The sequence below is a fragment of the Ailuropoda melanoleuca genome, chromosome 14 (genome assembly GCF_002007445.2).
Source record: "Ailuropoda melanoleuca isolate Jingjing chromosome 14, ASM200744v2, whole genome shotgun sequence".
NCBI lineage: Eukaryota > Metazoa > Chordata > Mammalia > Carnivora > Ursidae > Ailuropoda > Ailuropoda melanoleuca.
The window spans coordinates 42,223,378-42,242,340 of record NC_048231.1 but is presented as its reverse complement, the minus strand read 5'-3'; the positions used below and the strand labels follow the sequence as shown (position 1 = coordinate 42,242,340).

At 52.1% G+C, this 18,963-nt stretch overlaps 1 protein-coding gene across 1 annotated transcript in view; it reads left to right on the top strand.

Annotated features, from left to right (window-relative positions):
• The window catches only part of SPECC1L (sperm antigen with calponin homology and coiled-coil domains 1 like), a 126,521-nt gene extending 110,389 nt beyond the window's left edge, over window positions 1–16,132 (top strand). The window contains exons 13-15 of the mRNA XM_034642180.1: window positions 10,522–10,638; window positions 11,669–11,728; window positions 13,477–16,132. Of these exons, the coding sequence (XP_034498071.1) occupies window positions 10,522–10,638; window positions 11,669–11,728; window positions 13,477–13,566 (267 nt within the window). The 3' untranslated portion in view covers window positions 13,567–16,132. The remainder of the gene's footprint in view (window positions 1–10,521; window positions 10,639–11,668; window positions 11,729–13,476) is intronic.
• The last annotated feature ends 2,831 nt before the right edge of the window (window positions 16,133–18,963 follow it).

Genomic DNA, 18,963 nt, shown 5'->3' with positions numbered 1-18,963 from the left:
TTCCTTTTTTTTTTTTTCCTGAAGAGCAAGTCCGTTTTATGGAAACATCACCATTTGTTTATCCATTCAGCTGTTGCTAGACGTGGGGTTGTTGTCAGTTATTGCTTCTAAGTAAAGCTCCTGTGAACATTCACGTGCAGGTGTTTGCATAGACATCTGAAAAGTGAATTGGCTGGATCGTGGGGTAGGTATAGGTGTCACTTTTTAAGAAGCTGCCAGGCTGTCTTCCAGAGTGCTGCGCCAGCAGTGTGGAGGGGTTCCCGTTCCTTTACATCCTCACCAAGACTGTGTGTGGTCGGCCTCCAGCCATTCTAATAACCGTGTGGTGCTGTCTCATCGTGGTTTTAATTTTCCAGTCGCCTGGGAACTAATGGTGTTGAGCATCTTTCTGTGTGCTGATTTGCCGTCCATGTATCTTCTTCAGTGAAGTGCCTGTGCACAACCAGAATGGTCATTAAATACAAGGAAGGACGGATATGATGCATCTAGAGCATGACCTTTGCCCTCAAGGAACTTTGAAAATTATTTCTGAAACATAATAATATTTCCAGGCCTTTTAAAATGCCTTTTCCTGGGTATAATTTAACCTTTTTAATGACTCAGATTTGTAATCATAAGCATTCATGACTGTACTGTGTAGAATCCAGTTTTGAGTGGCCTTTATACTTCTGCTGCATCATATCCCTCCTTATGACCCTCCACCCTCTCTATCTGGCTGCATCCTAATGTGTTTTTTACCAAGAAACCACAAAAAGTGCCTGTGACCAACTCGAATGCAAAACAAAACCAGAAGAGCATGGGGTCAGGAGTCAAGCACCTCGTACAGGACCCCAGCGGCACACAGGCCCCCTCCCCTCCCTTGTGACAGCGTTCCTGTTCTCCCACTGGTGGTATCTGGTTACGTTCGGTCCAGAGTAAAGTGTTTCACCATTCCCATTTACGACACTTAATGGGAAGGTAAGCAAACCGCTGAGCGGGGGTGTACAAGAGAGTGGGTGGTTGCACAGGTGTGATCCCTGTTTTTGGATGTTTTGCCATTTTTCCTCTGCCAGAATGGTACCTCGTAGGTGTAGAAACAAATACACTAAAAGATTTAAAAGAACGCTTTATCTCCTGCCCTCAGCGATAAGATAAGTTCATCTAAGGTGAGCACTCTATTGAGCGTCTCTTTCCTGAGACGTCTCCTTCCCAAGCTACTGAAAGACCACAGCCGCTTCACGTCCGGGCTGCCTTGTGCTTTGGTGTCCTGGGTCGGACCAGATATATTCCCTATGATTTCAGAAATGGGAATGCCGCGACAGGGAAGACCAGTGGTCTTTCTAGGCTCGTGTTCTGTCTGAGTATGTATCAGAGGGTGTTCTCAGGGGCAGGTGATTCTCCTCTGAAACATGAGTACCAGGAAGATAATGATGTGTCCAAATGGGCACCTTCCTTGCTAGGGGCTCGCCACTGGTCTAAATCTTTGCTCTGTGTAGGATTAATAGTGTCTTGTAGTCTCTGTGTGGTAGTATAAATTACGTTTTTCAAATTTAAGGTATTTGGATGAGTCCAGGTATACTTTCTGTCTATCCTTCATGCTTTATAAGTACTGTCTTCTAGCAGCCCTCATTTTTGGAAGCCGAAGCATTTTTTTTTTTTTTTAAGACATAACCTCCATACTGAAGCTTTCAGATCCTCCGGACCTTTATTCCTAAATTTCTCTACATTATCTCACAGTTTTCTTAAATGAGCTCGTTACTCAGCAATTACTCAGCAAACCTTTGTGAAATGCCTGAAGAGTGTGCTAGGTTTTGGGTCAGTGCTTAGCAAGAACACGCCCAAGAGAGGGAAACGAAGTCATATAAGTGCTGTTCGTTGCAGTAGGCACAGGGAAGACATGTGACAGAAGTCCGTGTGACTGTCACAGAGCCATCAGACCTTTGTCTCTGGCCCAGACAGCAGGTATCCAGAAGTTCCAGAGTATGAACTAGGGGGGAGGGACTTGGAACCAGAATGGCTGTCTTCTGGTACTCCAGGGCCTCTCCCGGGGTGGGGACAGCAGTCTCCTGTCTCAGGCTTGTGTGTGGTCAGTACCATCTCGGGGGAGGTAGGAGAAGGGCAGGATATGCTGAGCTCCAGCCGAAGGAGCTATTCCATGTACCTCACAGACTCTTAGTAAATCCTCATAATTGAGTTATCTTCCCATTTTGCATATGGGAGAATGGAGACTGCTCCGAGGTAAACTGCCCCCACAGTCTTGGAGCTAGTAGGGACTAGCTCCAACATTCAAAGCCCAGGTTCGTGGGACTCTAAAACCCATGATACCTCTGTCATTGCCGCTCTGCTTTTCCAGAGGGTGGCTTTCACATCAGTAAGAAGAATTTCCTAAGACTTAAAAAGGAAGCGCAGTCCGCCTTGCAAGGTAAAGAGCTTATTCCTGTTTCCTTTTCTCAGAGCCGGCATTTGAACGGGGCTTTGTGTGAGCATGGTTTCTTACGTTGGGCAGCCTTCAAGGCCACACCACCCAGATTACCCTGCGTCCATCTGTTTCAGAGCCTGAGTACAAAGTTGGGGGCGTTTGTCTTAAGGATAAAGGAGGCCATCCCACGGATGTTTTGGAATGCCTAATTTTCTTGCCCCCAAACACGCAAATGCTCAGGGAACCCGTTGGGGATGAGGGTGAGAAGACACAGCTACTGTCCCCCTCTTCCGCCAAACCCTTTCCCAGAGCACACACCACGGATTACTGTGTCTCCTTTAGTTCAAATTGCATTTGAGTGAGTAATAAGCCCTGCCAAAGCTAAACTAAATCTAGAAAAGGCAGGACTCATTCCTAAGCTGCTCATGAGACTGCTCACAGCATGCCCAGGGCTCATGAATCAGCTGTGACCTAGCCGGCAGCTATTGCCTACCATCCCTTCCTGGTGGCAGTTTTCCTCAGTTTTCAAAAAGCAGGCATCCTGGTTCCTGTGGAAAGTCTCCCTTTGGAGGGGTTTATGGGAAATGCAGGGACATTAATCCCGTCTCTTAGGGTGACATTTGCTAACTTATTCTGAATTGTTCCCCCAAAAGAGATTCATTGGACTGAAATAATTTATAGCACATTAAACCCAAACTGTTGTTGTTATACCTTAGATTTTGTTTTTGTGAGGTTTCAGTAGAGTTGGAGCTGTATCCTAGAAGTGTGCTTGCTGCTTTGGGCAACATCATTGTGGTTAAACCTGGCTGCCTCACCCAGAGAACAGGGCGGCTTCCCTCTCCTGACTTCGGAGCACGGTGCACAGAAAATGATACATCACGTTCCTTCTTAGTTACCGTAATTGTTGTTTATCCTGGAGGTGAAGGGAGCAGCTTGATACCCTGCCTCCTACGTTAACTAATTGTTTGTTTTTAAGAAAAAAATTTTTTTAAGTAGGGCCATAAAAATTCCTATAAAACCCACTCTAGAATCATTACATTTAAGCAATGTGACTGTTCCGTGAACACTCTAGGATAAGTTGGCTGCTTATGAGATCTACTCAGTGGATAGAGTTTATTGAGTATCAGTACTTCAGAACATCTGCCAGTTTTGTTGGTTTGTTTTTACTGTGGTAAAACAGACCTAAAATTTTACCATTCCAGCCATTTTTAAGTCCATAGTTCAGGGACATTAAAGTCCTTTTACAGTATTATCCAACTATCACCACTGTCTGGTTCCAGAACTTTTCCTCACCCCAAAGGGAAACCCCCATGCCCATTAGCAGTCACTCCGTACTCCCGGCCCCTGGCACCCACTAATCTACTTTCTGTCTCTGAATCTCACCAGTTTGGATACTGCACATAAATGGAGTCAGACAATATGTGGCCTGTGTGTCTGGCTTTCACCTAGCAGAATGTTTTAAGATTTATCCATGTTGTAACGTGTGTCAGTACTTCATTCTTTTTTTTTTTTTTAATGGACTCAAAAAGATTCCACTGTGTGGACGTACCACATCGTGTTTATCTGTTTTCGTCACTGGTGGACATTTGTTGCTTGGTTGTTTCCACGTTTTGGCTATTGTGAGTAACGCTGCTATGAACATTCCTGTGCCGGGATTACTTTCAACACCGGTGTTCACTTCTTTGAGGTGCTGGCCTGGAGTGGAAGCGCTGGGTCGTCCGGCAGTTCGGTATGACTGACTAAGGGACTGCTGCCACGGCTGCAGAGTTTTGCACCCCCACCAGCGCGTACCGTTCTCATCTCCACATCCTCGCCAGCACTCGGTACTCCGTTTTATAGAACAGTGCGCATCCTGTTGGATATGAAGTGGTAGCTCTTGGTGGTTTTGATTTGCATTTTCTGCCGACTGATGGAGTTAGGATCTCCTTGCGTGCTGTTGGCCGTCCGTCTGTCGTCTTTGGAAAAATGTCTATTTAGATCCTTTGCCCGTTTTGCATTTGGGCAGTTGGGTTGTTTGTCTTTCAGTTGGGTTGTTGAGTTGTAGCTTGGTTTGTTTTTCATGGAAATGTTCGGATACCCATTAAGTAATGAGAGTGGTAAAGTGACCCCGCGCACACGTCCCCCGGGTACAAGTCATTGCACACGGTCCTCGCGCTCTCCACCCCCACCTGGAGGTTTCCAGAACAACTCCCAGCCCTTTAATGTCATCTTGCATTTACTTTGAACTTCCCGATTAAAACATGGTTTTATAGTTGGTTTGCTAGAATTAAGATCCAGATAGGGTTCACACTTTGCATTTGGATAATATACTTCTTTAAAGTCCGTTTTAATCCTAAATTTCCCCTCCTTCTCCCCCCTTTCAGTTTGTCTTCTTGAAGGAACTGGATTGTGTCTCTTATAGAACTTCTCCATTTTAGGTTTCTCTGACTGCATCCCTGTGGTGCTCTCCCTGGTATAAGCTAGAAGATAGAGCTGGGGGTTAGATCTAGCTTCAGTTTTTGGTAGAAACACCTAAGTTGTGGGGTTGTGTCCGTCTCTTCAGGTAGAGCAGAGCAGGACTGGCTCTCTCTGAGGTGGCACTAGCCACTCATCAGCCTCGTTGCCAAGTGATGCCATTCCATTTCTGTCAGTCACTGCTGCTTCACTGGAATTCCTCTTCACAGACAGACTCCTTTGTCAGCTGTTTCATTGCCTTGCTGTCCAGTTTGGTCAGGAAAGTTCCATCCAGTGCTTGATCCTCTCCCTTGATTTCCCAGCACTCCGGATCCTGAGTGGTTTCCAAGCTGGGCCGGGTGTCCTTCTGCAAGCATCATCACGAACTCCCGGATTTGACCTTTAAAATGGTCCCCATCCACTGCGCCTCCACCCGCCGTCAGTCTTTTGATCAGTGGTCCTGACTCAGGTCATCTGGGGACCTTTAAAGAAAATAATGTCTAGACAACTGGGTCAGCCTCTCTGGGGTAGAGCTGAGCATGTTGCCTTGAAAAGGCCTTGCAGGTGATTCTGGTGCACAGTGAAGATTGAAGGTCTTGTTGGAACCCCCTCCCCGACAAGGGGCACAAGATGCAGGGCCCTGTCTTCAGGATGCCTGGCTCACCCTGGGCTGTCTGCCCTGGCTTCCTTCCTTACTCCCGCTTTACCATGTAGTCCCAACACCTGGACTTCATGATGAGCAAGCCTCATGGACATGTGCTGCCTGCCCTCGCGTCTCCTCCCCTCCGCTCCTCTTCCCTGACCTGGAGCAGAGCTTGGCTAAACTTCATAAAGGAGGATGCGCTAAAGTCCCCAGGACAGCACCCTTAGATCTGCAGCCACAGTGGGCCTGCTGTTTTACCCCGTGGCAGCCCTGAGCACCAGGCAGGTTTTTGCTGGTTAATTTCCAGGGTCTTCTGGGGCCTTCTGTGTTTAACACTACCAGCAGTGGTAAATACTGTCTCTTGATGTTTTTTTTTACTGTCTTTTAGACATCACACCCCCCTATCATACCGCACAGGAAAAGATACCCCCATCTGCCTCTCTCAGATTTCCCTCCAGACCTTGCCCTCCGGCCTGGGGCTGAGGCAGTTGGGTAGGGGTTTTGTTTGTAACTCACTTGTACCTCCTGAAGGCTGGACTGTGACCCCCAGCAGGTGGCATTCCCTGTGTCTTCAGTCACGGGAAGGACCCTGCCTCTCTGCCTGTGTTTGGGCCTGTGACACCACTGTCAGCAGTTGAGACGGGCCGAAGGAAATCGGTGTGAGCAGAGAGATGAATCATGGTGTTTGGCTGCTTGCCCTATGCCCATAAAAGTGGCATTTCCTTAAATAGATCAGAACCTTAATAACTATTTAAAGAACATGTGGTATTTGGGGGTGTATTTTATGGCCCTTAATTAAACATCAGACAAATTAAAACATTTTTAAGATGTTTTATGACATTTTTAAATATTTTTCCGTGGAGATTTGTGTAATTTTTTCACTCTCTTACCCCACCCCTCAACTCTCAGTGCATACAAGGGCACACCAAAGTGGGGCTACCTGAAGGCCGCAGGCAGAGGACAGCATCGTATCTTAGAGGAGCAGGTGAGGGCTTCTGGCCCAGCTCAGGAAGGAGTGAGTGGGAAACGGCCAGCTGGTCCTGTGGAGGGGTGTGAGGTATTGGGTGATTTTACGAGCCTAGGTCTGAGTTTTTATGATAGTGAAAAGGACAGCAGATGGGCTTGTGAAGCAGGCCATGGCCATCTGCCCTGTCAGATCTCTTAGTGGACATTTCCTGGATCGGAGGACATGCGCCTGTAAGAGAAAATGCGACAGAGCACCTCATTTTAGTCTGTGCTGAATGCTTTCTTGAACTTTTGTTCTGACACATACCCTAACCCTCTCATTTTTGTCCGCCTAATCCAAACATAGACTTATCTGGAAGAGTAGAAAAGTCCTGAGTTGACCTGAAAACCAAACGCAAAATCTGAATTCATTAATTAGAAACTTGCATTATAATTACTAGTATATTCCGTTGTCCCTACTTTTAAAAGAAAATTGTTCCCTTCTTAGAGAGCTTGGCGCCATTGCCTGTGAATAGTGAGCAATAGAAAGTCCTTCCATTAATGTGTGTATTCCCCTCAAAACATCGTTTTTGGGCTTTAGGAATAGTTTATTTTAAAGGTGTTGGCTGGCCTGCTGAATCAGCCATCCATTTAGGGGTTAGGACTTGTGTGGTAGAAGGCCCTCGACCCTGCCGCAGCCCCTGTGCTGATCTGCAAAATGTCAGTGGGCCCTTCTGACCAGAGAGAAGTGCACTTAGGCTTTACAGTCAAGGGTTTTTTCTTATGTACCGAAAAATGCCACTTTTTAAAAAAATAGCCCATTTCTAGACAACCTTTGTGAAATAAACATGTCAAAAAGCCTATCTGTGAATGCCACAAGACCATTACAGATCATCGAACTTTGCGATGAGGTGGCTTCTTAAACTGAAATTAATAGCCGTGGAATCAAGAGCTCCAGAGAGGAAGCCAGGGGACCTTTCCCATCTTCCAATCTGAATTTTCTAGCACCCTTTTCAGCCTCAGAGGACCAGCCTTGTTGTTGATATAGACTTTTCTATGTTCAATCTGCATTATTTCCCAGTAGTTTGATTTTTCAGTCCTGTCATCAAGAACAGTGAAACAAGAGGTGAGATGGGGAGCAGAGGGCGCAGACCCAGCGCTGCTGTGGTGGCTTGGGGTGGTGGCAGCCTTGCCTGGGGCCTGATTTCTCAGATTTTAGGCTCTTCTCCACTTCCCTTGAAGCCCTGGCCTCATTTTCCCCCAGGGTCTCTCTGGAGGGCTGAGGAGGTGGAGGGCCAGGACATCAGAGCACTCAGAGGCCTCACTTGGACTCGGTGCAGAGTGGGCTCGCTGTCCTCAGCGATACGGCGGCGTCCAGCCTGGCTGCCTTCAGCTGGCGGAGGCGGAGACACCTGCCAGCCGGCCTGGGCTTGGACTTTGTTTTGATTGGGAAGCTTGGTCGTCAGGTACTTCAAAGTTAACACCCCCTACCCTGGAACTCAAGAAGCCATTGTTTCCTCATTGTTTAAATTTCTTCGGCATGTTTTGTAAAAGAAGTGGCTGCTCTGCCTGGAGATTCCAGGCTTGAGGTTGGGTTTGTGTTGAGGAAGCTGGGGAAGGCTGGGGTTCCCACAGCTGGGGAGCTGGGGCGCAGCCGTTTCCTCTGGTACAGGAGCCTTTGCCGGGTGACGCGGGGAGGCCAGGCACGTAGGCGGCTCTGCCAGACGCCTGCCTTTCAGGGAGCTGGAGAGGGGGCTGCAGCGGCAGGAAGTGGAGATTTGTTTTCCTCCAGAAATGAATGTGGCCTCTGGGGGCAAGGGTTGGGAGTCCTCAGCAGCCACATGTTGCCGTTGGTCTCACACAGGGCTTGGACACATCAGTAAGAGGCTACTCGCCCTGCTGCCATGCGATGATACGAGGTGCCCTCGGCTCTTTGATCAGAGCACCTGTCGTGGGATCTGGTCGGGTTCCTAGGAGGAGCATGGCTGGGCTTTGGATGGGCCTGAGTTTGAATAACCACACAGGTCAGCTCTGGAATTTGGGTCTTCTTGAGTCCCAGCCTCCTTATCTAAAACTGCTCCTGTGTGATAGTGGAATTAAAATGACACCCTGTCCTCCCTGCTGCCAGCCCAGCACCTTGGACAGGTCACTTCCCGGCCCTGGGTCCAGTTTCCTCCCAGATGGCACTGACTCCCCTGGCTGGCTGCTTCCTGAGATTCAGATGAGATGAAAGAGGCCAGTTTGTTGTGGCAGCGATCAGCTGTAGCTGTCGGACCCCGCTGGTTGCACGGCGCCCTCGCAGGCGGCGGTGACTGTCATCCACTGGAGCCGGGGCCTGTCAGGATTAGGACAGGAATGCTTGTTTGGGCTGTGTCTTTGTGGCCAGGAAGTGTGAGGACTGCGGCCCGGAGGCAGGGAGGACCTGCCAGCCCCTGGTGGGCGCACTCTTAGAGGCCAAGTCAGATGGCCCTGAAAGCTTACTGATACCTTCCCTGTGACTCTTGGTGGGTTTGCTTCCTTTTGTGCTTTAATCTGGTAATTTTTCTCACCACAGTTTATGAACAGTGCTTTCAGGCCAGATCAGTGAGACTGGCCACCCCCGATAATCAGGTTACCGAGGGGAAATGGCCTCTGGAATGATTGCCCACAGAGCTGCTGCCTTTTTGAAGGCTTATGCTTGAGTGGAAGCCCACCCAGAGGGCAGCATTCTGGGTACCTGCAGTCAGGGGTCAGACAAATCATTTCAGTGACAAGGCCAATGAAAAGTTCAGCCCCACGCTCTTCCACACTACTCGCTGCTTTTGTAAGGGGACTGACCAAGAGCTGTGAGTCTAAATTAAGACTGTTTTCCTGGAAGGGTCACTTGCCCAGCCTGGTCCTATCCTCCCCACCTGCCGCTCATCCATGAGCCCCAGGGCCCCTGCTTGGTGTGAGGACCTAACAGTTTGTAAACCCAGGGTGAGGGATGGCAGAGTTTGTAAAACCCTGTACACATATGCCTAGTATTCATATCGCTGTGAGCACTTGTCCCTGGGAGGAGTGAGAACCTGTGTCCAGGAGTGGGAGTTTGCTTTCACTAATAAACTAGAGGCTTCCCAGTCCCCAGGGAGCTAACCCTTGATGCAGTTCAAATCTGCATGAAAGAAACAGTGGGCCACAGACAAGAGGTGTTTGGAAGTGCTCTCTTTTTCAGTCTGTGGCATTTACATAAAGTGTGTGAATTTCCAGAATTTCACTGTGGCGTTTCAACTTCAAAAGGATTCTTGCAGGGGCGCCTGGGTGGCACAGCGGTTGAGCGTATGCCTTCAGCTCAGGGCGTGATCCCGGCGTTATGGGATCGAGCCCCACATCAGGCTCCTCTGCTATGAGCCTGCTTCTTCCTCTCCCACTCCCCCTGCTTGTGTTCCCTCTCTCGCTGGCTGTCTATCTCTGTCAAATAAATAAATAAAATCTAAAAAAAAAAAAAAAAAAAAAAAAAAAAAAAGGATTCTTGCAAATAAGGGTATAGCTTACATATTAGCCAAACTGTGTTATCACATAGTCAGCTATTCTGAATATGTTACTTTTTGGTTGCAAATAATTTACTATGACTGCAGAAAGAGGCACCTCTTCCAAGAAGGTTGAGGGGACCATGGAGAAGCTCTGTGGGAAAGCACACAGCCCCAGCATGCATCGGCTCCCAATGTCTCCTAATGCAGAAAGGCAGCTGTTGACGTCCTCACAACACAGAGGTTTTGATGGACTGTAAATCTGTCCTAGAGCCCTAATAGGGGAGGTCAGGCTGAATCATAACTTCTTAACATAGCACTTTAGCTCCCCAGAGCCCCGCAAGGCCGCAGAGCTGCCAGACCAGCTCCCTGTGCCCACAGTTCTTCACATGAGGGGGAGGTGGCTCAGATGTGTGCGGCCAAGGGGGCAGTGACCTGTAGGCACTGGGCAGGATGGGATGGGCACCTGCTGAAAAGGCCAGTCACTGACACCTACCCGTCTCCCCTGCCTGGGGTTTGGAGGCCATGTGGCATCTGAGGCCACCTTCCCCCTCCTCAGCATGCTCCTGAGATCACAAGGTGTGTTACTTACATGTTTTTTTCTTTTCCCACAGAATATTGACATTACAAACTTCAGCAGCAGCTGGAATGACGGGCTGGCCTTCTGTGCTCTCCTGCATACATACCTTCCGGCCCACATTCCGTATCAAGAGCTGAACAGCCAAGATAAGGTAGGCTGGCTGTGAAACAGCCGAGCTTCTGGCGTCCTTACCACACAGGAGAGGCAGAGCCTTCCAGCAGCAGGGCCCCTGCATGGTGCTCGCTCACCATGGCCCTATCCCAGCTTGGTCTTTTTCTGGGATTGAGGTATTTGTGCTGAGCCAGCCAGTCCCTGACCTACCTTGTGTGGGACATTTGGCGGGTTCAGCATTCCCCAAGTTACCACATTCCTGGTGAGAGTGGTCAGCCTTCCTGGATGATGACGTTTAGGATCGAGAACTGACCACGGAGAGCCGCTCAAGGCATGAGTGGTCTGGGCAGTGCTTCCCATGCCAGGCCAGTTTCCTGCCCTGCCAGCCCCACGTTGTCCAGCCGTCCCACTCGGACCTGCTCGGGGACAGGGTTGGGCACAGCCCCAGTCCAGATGGGCACTGGGAGAGGTCCCAGGCCTGAGCCCTCCTCTGGTGCCCTCCTGCCCTCAGATAACGCTTGAAAGATTCTTCCTGGGGAGGAAGCTCACTTGACAGGTGTTTCTGATGAGCTTTTGGGTTCCAGGTCCGGGCAGCTCAGGACCAATGTGTCGAAGTGGCCCTTTCTCCTGGGTGGCTTAGTCGTTAAGCGTCTGCCTTCGGCTCAGGGCATGATCCTGGCGTTATGGGATCGAGCCCCACATCAGGCTCCTCCGCTATGAAGCCTGCTTCTTCCTCTCCCACTCCCCCTGCTTGTGTTCCCTCTCTCACTGGCTGTCTTTATTTCTGTCAAATAAATAAATAAAATCTTTAAAAGAAAAAAAAAAGTGGCCCTTTGGCACAGTGAGGAAAGAACGAGTGTGTGGAGATTGCTCCACAGCTGGTCACAAGAGGAGCTTGTGGGCGCTGTGGAGGGGCAGTCAGGGTCAGTGGGGGCTCCAAGGGCTCCAGTGTAGGCTTGTTCTGGTACCAAGTGGAGGTGGCTCTCTGTCTTCCCCAGCGTTGTGAGTAGTGCAGGTCGCCTTCCTCCTGTCCTTGCTTGTCCATTCCAGTCATACAGTTTCTTTTACAGCGAAGGAACTTCACCCTGGCCTTCCAGGCGGCTGAGAGTGTCGGCATCAAATCCACACTGGTGAGTCACTGGCCGGGCCCCTGCTTTTTGTTAGGAAGAGTTTCCTTCTCATTGAGGGGGATCCTGGGGGGTGTGGTGTCCTGATGATCAGGGGGCTAGTGGGTGGGGATGGGGGCGCAGGCAGGGGTTTGACTTCAGTCCCATGAGCACTCCATGCCTCACATGAAGTGTCCTGAGGAGGCACCCTGAGGTGGGTCGAGTCATCCTGACCACAGCCCCGGCAACTTTGACTTCCTTAGAGTCACCTTTTTCAGTTGAATCCCTAGGTTCAGAAGAAAAAATGCTAACAAGTTTATAGCAAGTCACTGTTAGAGGCACATTCCTGCAGGTCTGTCTGCCTTTTGTCAAACTAGAGGGAGAGGGGAGGCGAGTGCAACGCAAAGAAGGAGGCTGAGGCTGAGCAGATGCTCCCGCGCTTCCCAGGGGCCGTGGCAAACGCCGCTCGGGCGAGACATGAGTTGTAGAAAACCCTCGTGTTTCAGGGTCGTCAGGCCTCTGCCCGGCGCCCACGGTAGCTCATGACAGACATGCTTCTGTCAGAGCTCTGGCCTCGTCACCACGTCTGACTTTCTGTAGAAGATACTGAGTCCAGATGCAAAGCCAGTCCTTCCACACCCGGTGACACGTTCTATAAACTCAGCATCGCGGCGTTGGTGTCATGCAGGGACACGTGGTGGCCAGCGTGCAGCTCCATGAGGCCAGGTCACTGACCCGAGGGCACCCCTCACCCTGACTGGTAACAGCTGGATGGCTTTGAAGAAGTGTTTACATTCATATTTACCCCACAGGAGTGTTCGTGTAGAGTTCCAGAAGTATATCTTCTGACTTGATGGAAATTGGCTTGTTTAGGGCGGCCTCTATTCAGTTGTACAGAGACAAAGAGAAGTTACCATTATTGAGATGTTTTCTGTTATCTGGTATTTTACATCACATGTAAAGTTCTAGCATATAAAAAGTAGGCCACCACCCCCCACCCCCCACCAAAAAAAAACCCCTTTAGTCAAGATGTTACATTGAACAAACATGTTTTCTTTTTTCTATACCAAGTCACCAGTGGGTGGCCCATTCCATCCTGCTGGCTGTGGCCTCAACCATGGAACCTCCCAGAGCAGTGCTCTGGGGCAAGGCTCCGCTGGAAAGACACAGGTGTTCTTCAGCCACGGTGGGGGGGGGCCTCTCTTTTGGGGGGCTCCCAGTCCTATACCCAAGTCCTGGGTCTCCTATGTTCACTTTCATCAGCTGGCATCTCACAGATGACTGGGATTCTGCAGGATACAATTAGAAAACAGTGCCTTTGATGATTTCAGATGGTTGCCATGGTGAAGGGCATTGGGAGGCTGAGTTCTGGGAGCCCTGGGCACATAGAGACTCCCATCAGACAGAGACTGGGGTGAGAAGGCTCTCAGAAGTGACCACATGGAGGAGTTTAAGGAAAGAGGCAGACGGGGATTGAGGCCCCAGAAGATCCTCAGAGGGCTGTGGCCGGGAGCAGGTGGGGGGGCCTGGCGTGGGGCTCTGGGGCAGGGCTCGGGCACAGACAGGCAGCTCAGGGACCGTGCCGGTGCTTCTGGGCGCATTTGGCAGCGATGAAGCAAGCATCTTGGCCAGGCCTTTGGCAGGTGTGATCAGGCTTGGCCCAAAGCCAGAGGCCCTGCCCCGTGCCAGGGCCCGTGTAGCTGTCGGGGAGCCTCTCGGGACGGGCCCAGAAGTGACGCAGGATTCTAACGGGTTTCTTCCTTCTCTGCCAGGACATTGGTGAAATGGTGCGGACCGAGCGGCCCGACTGGCAGAGTGTGATGCTCTACGTGACTGCTATCTACAAGTACTTCGAAACCTGAGCGTGCCAGGACTCTCCCCGTTAGCCAGTGACGACGGTGCCATTAGCTACGCACCCCGTCAAGCTTTCAGCGACTCTCTGGGCTGCCCCGCAGCGTGTGAGCCTTCAGCCAGGGCCTCTAAGTCAGGAGAACTCGCGCCTCTGTGGCCCACGGCTCGCAGCCGGCTCCTTGCACACAACCCGTCCGGCCAGAGGTCGGCGTGGGCTCCACGCCTGTCACACACACTGTTTGCTGCCAGAGTTTTTTTCTCAAGAGAATACTGAACTGCATTAATGCCGTGGGGTGTAAAAACCAGCTCCCGCACAGCTGAACTTCGGAAGGGGGCTGAACTGTGGGCAGCTCACGGGGGGTTAGTGAAAGCTCCAGCCACGGCTTTTCTTGACTACTCGCCAGTGTGGCTTCTGTCACCCGTGAGAACCAGGCAGGGGACTCGGTGCCTGGCCCAGGTGCCTGGGGAGCAGCTGCGGCCCTGGACGTGGAGGCCCACGGAGTGTGTCACCATGGCAGTGGGGCAGCCACTGCTTCCGTGTGACAGGGCTGGCCTGGCCCACGTGGTTTAGGTGTTTGCGATTTGAGCTCACAGGTGACCGTGACTCGAGTTCCCAGCTGGCAGCGCCCGCCGCTGCTGAAGTGTTGGTTTTGCGGCTGGGCCCCTGTTGACCAGAGGCAGCCCCCTGGCCTCGCCGCTGCCAACCTGTCCTTCAGCCTGGAAGGCTCTTGGGAACCCAGCTCTGACTTTAGGTTTCTGGACAAAAGAATTGGTCAAAAGGAGTTCTAGTTAAAGAAAAAAAATTTTTTTCTAATGAGCAATATTGGGGGAAAATAGCTCCTGTTCTGTTAGTACCAAAGTTAAATTGTTTTAATACATGTAGAAAAAACAAAACCTCGACATTAGCATGGTGAAAGTCAGAAATGAAGTCAGAAATAGGAGAAAAAGCCGAACAGCTTGAGGGAGCCCAGCAGGGTAATTTAAAGTCACTGAGTCACTCAGACGAAATCCTCCTGGGCAAGAATTTAAGGAAGTGCCTTAAGTCTCCTTGCACAGGTACACCGGATAGAGGGTCTCGGAGGCCGCCGAGACCACAGCCACAGCAGATGGCGTCAGGGCTGGTGCCCTGCAGCCCTGTGATGGAGTTGGTCCCTTGCCACGCCACCCTCCGGATTCCAAGTGACAGGCAGCCGCACCAGCACCCCCCTGTGCAGTGGAACCGAAGCCTTATTATGAGGGGTTCTGTGGAGGTGACTCTCAGGCTGGGACTCAGCCCTTCTGGGGAACAGGGATCCCGTCTCACCTGCGCCTAACACAGTAGCTGTTGGTTTGAACAGTGTCAAGCCCTGTTGCTTCTAGAATACAACTGTGATTGGCACCTGCGAAGCAGCATGAGGAAGAGTCGCCAGCCGTGGGAGGAGGGTTGCTGCCCCAACCACAGGATGCGAAGATGGCTGCCCAGCCAGCACATGGGCCGAGGGTTCTGCGTTCGAGCATGTTCTAGACTAGGAGTTTGACATGTCTGTAGCCTAGGGAGGAATGTGGTCGTTGTGAAATGGGCTGTGTGTGTGTGTGCGGCCTGCTGGCCCACAGTCACCAGCTGGCTGGTACGTGCCCATCCACCCTGCCCACATGTCCTCACCTGGCAGCTCTGGCTGCTGCCCCAGCCAGAGGTTTTTTGTGAAATGCCTGTTTTCAGCTAAGGAAGGCGAGGCTCAATGAGTGGAATCCAGTCCCGGAGCGCACCGGAAGACCCTGGCGGACGCCTGTCCCTGTCCTCCCCGACCGGGTTCCGTTCTGGTTTCGGTCGCCCTGTGCTATCAGATGAGGGACTGTTAGGTGAGAATTACTGGTTTTTAATGTCTCTCCACTCAGTCTTCCTGAGTCCCACTTTCGCTCTCATTTGCCCTTGTGGAAGCCTGTGCTCCTGTCCGGACCCAGTGTGCCTGATCTGCGGCCATGTTTTTGTTTATTTATTATTGTTGGGGCGTGCTTTTTTTTGTCCTATGAAGGAGAAGATTTTCCTGGGTCTGCAGTTCACACATCTGTCCCTTCCTGGCCAAGTGAGCCAGCCCTGGCAGCTCATGCTGGGGGGCCTGGGGCTGTGCCCACAAGGCTGCCACTGGGGTCAGTGATGGGAGAGGGTGGCCGCAGGAAGTGCCGGGAGCGGGCCCAGCCTGTTTCAGGGCCTATCTCTGCCTCCCTGAGAAGAGGCTGTGCAGGGGTGCCCGGCCAGGCCGCCTACATTTTTGCACATGGGTCTGCAGGCGAGAAGATTCTGGAAGCATGACTTTTCTTTTTCTGATAGGTTCCTTTTAACACTCTTGGCTTTATGGGATAATTCTAGATGGTCATATATACCTAAAAGTGCTACTGTGAGGTGCTTTTAGTCCAGTGGCGCTTGACGTGAAGCCTCCAGGAAGTCACTTTGCCTCTTCTCCCTTCAAGCACAAGCTTTACTGCAAAAGGGCCAGTTACATTTCTGTGTCTCTCAACCACGGGCTTCTGCTGACTGACAGTACTTTTTTATTTTGTTCTATTAAATATTCTTGAATGTATTAAAATTGCTGAAACACATCAGGCTTGGGCTTTTCTAGCTCGACATTTCCAGCTGCTCCTCTGACATGGTGTGGACAGGACGCTGGCCGCGCCCTGGGACTGGCTGTGGCAAGAGGGAGGGCGCCTGAGCCCAGGCTCCATCCCCCCTGGCTGCTCTCCCCTGCAGCCCCAGGCCAGGAAATGTGGAGGAAGGACCTGAGGGAGGAAGGGGGGCTGCTGGTGTCTGCCGGGTCCCACCCTGGGCTGCAAAGCAGAGCTATAGGCCAGACATCTGGGCCTGAGATGGGGGTGACCTGAGACCCCAGAAGCCCTGCCCAAGTTACCCTACAAGAACGGAAGCCCTGGCATTCCCCAACAGTAGCCCAGACACGTGCTGTTGTGGGGAACGGAGGGGGGATGCCTTGAGCGTTGTTTTTTTTTGTTTTGTTTTCTAGCAGTGCATCTTCTTGGAGATCATTTTCAGAATATATAAAATCATAGAGGAAAAAATCAGTAATTATACCACTCAGAGCAGGCAAACCAGTCCAGCCTTTTTTTCCTGTGCATCTGTGTGGAATGGTTATGAACCCACAGAGCGCAGCCCAGGACAGCACTGGGGTTTATCACATTGCACGTGCTACGTGTCCTGTGCAGAAGGGCCCATGGAGTCACCCCATTACACACCAAGTGACCTAGGGGGCCTTTCCTGAGCCCGAGACCCCCCTCCCACGGCCGATGTCTGTCCAGCAACTGAGCTCACACCTGGGGAGCCCCAGAGCCCACGGCCTGAGTTGAGGTGTGGCCTGTGACTGCTGACAACCATGGGCATCCACCGTGGCCCGGCTTCCAGAGTGCAGCCCCCAAGTCCTTGGGGTACAGGGCTGGGCAGGGGAAGGACTATGCTGGGACTGGGGGTGTCTCCAGCTTCCCCCCACTCGCCAGCTCTGGGGCCTGGGGTGCTCGCTTAGACATGGAGCTTCTGCCCTTCACTGGAGTATGTGGAGGTGGTGCTGCTGGGACAGCAAGAGGCCACTGAGACCAGCATGTTGGGCTGTGTGTGCAGTGGGCACCAGTCACAGCGGCAGGAGGAGTGTCCCCCCCCAGGACCCCTGGGCAGCAGGGACAGAATAGGTTGTCTTAGCTGCTGCCCCTCAGGTGTGGAGTCTCCCCTCCCAAAACGTCCCTCCTGCCTGGCTGTCATGCCAGCTGCCTCCGGAGCAGACTGAGGCTAGCCACAGGGGGAGTCCTTTTGTAGCCTGACTTCCTAACCTGCTCATAGCCTGGTGGCTCCCAGTGGGGCCAGCCCAGGGATTCTGCTTTCCTAGACTTGGTGCTTGCTCTTCCTGTCCCAGGACGGCACCTCTGGGGAGGGAACTGTTACCACCTTGACTTAGGGAAGGTTCTAGAACTTCTTTGAGGGGGGTGGCTTTGATGTGTGGAAGCAAGAAAAGTTCCTCAAGAAGAGGAGAGATTCAAAAAGGATCTCCCACCCCTCCATCTACAGCCTCGCAGGGCTGCGGTCCTAGGCCTTAGGCGGCCATGCCCTGGTGACACAGTCGCCAGCTCTTTGGCCCTACCCTTGCAGGGCTGCACCTCCTACACCCTTGGTTTGACCTGAGTTCTGTTTTAGGTTGTCCTTTAAATGGAAGGCAGGTAGATAGAAGGGTCTTGTGCTCTGCACCAGGTAAATGAGGAGAGGATTCTAGTCAGGGCCCAGGCTGTGGGGAAAGCAGGAGCTCTGAGCCTGCCAGGTCAGGGCTTAGCTGGCCGCAGCTAGTGCATCTGTGCAGGAGGCAGGGTGGGGGCCTGGGAGGACAGGGCTCCACAGTCCCCGGGCCTGGCTCATACTGGGGAAGGGCAGGCTGAGTGTAGAGGTAGGGCTGGGAGCTGGGGGACTGTGAGGGTGGGTCAGAGGGGTAGAGAGTAACCAGGCATAGCCTGCCATCTCTGCCACTGATCCGAACCAGACCCAGGGCAAGGAAAGGCCCCGGGAGTCCCTGAAGGATGTCTTTGTTATCGAGTGTATGTGAGTCCAGGGTTCTTAGAAGGGGGTCACAGTCCTAGGAGGAGGGCTGGGGAAGAGCACAGGACAAGCATGTCACCAGGACCCATTGGGCAGGAAGCAGGTTGCACTGCGTGGGAGTTGGGATACCTGGGTTCCCCCCACCCCTAGGTCTGGCACCAACTTGTGACAGGCTGGGGCTCTTCCCACCTCTGCAATGTGATGACCCCCCAAAGAGGCCCCTTCTGGTCCCTACTACCAGACAGCCTGCTCTCTGCGAAGTGGGCTAGGGAAGTGCCTGGCAGGGCATGGGGATAGGGGCGCAGGGACGGTGGGGAGAAGGCAGCTGGTTTGATGTTCGGAGAGCTGCTGCTTGCCAGTGCCTGGGCTTCTGGCTTAGAGCCATTCTTAGGGTGGTGGATGACAAGCTCTGGCATGCATGTGGCCCCTGTCCACCTTGTAGCCCAAGATGAGGTCCCACTCCTGTCAGGACCTCAGTTCCCACGTCTACACAGATGTGCCTGGCCCAGCTCAGAGGCACAGAGTTCCTAGTGGGGTTGCTGTCTGACACCCAGAAGCCAGTGTGGGCTGGAGCATCTTTCTGGGGCCTGGGCTGGAGGACCAGGGCACTTCTCTTGTGGCTGCTGAGAGCTTCCTCTGGCATGATTCTGTCTTTTGGGGCCTGCTTCAGTCTAAGCATAGACTGGAGCCCTGCGAGGTGCCCCACTTCCTCAATTCCAGAGCCCCAGGAAGTGTGCAGTGCCCCTCCCATTCGAAGGAGAAGTTGGTGAGTACCTCAGGGTGGCCTGGTTGGTTCGCAGGGACGCTGGCCCCAGCACCCACCGGGTGCTTTGTCCTGGGTCTGGCA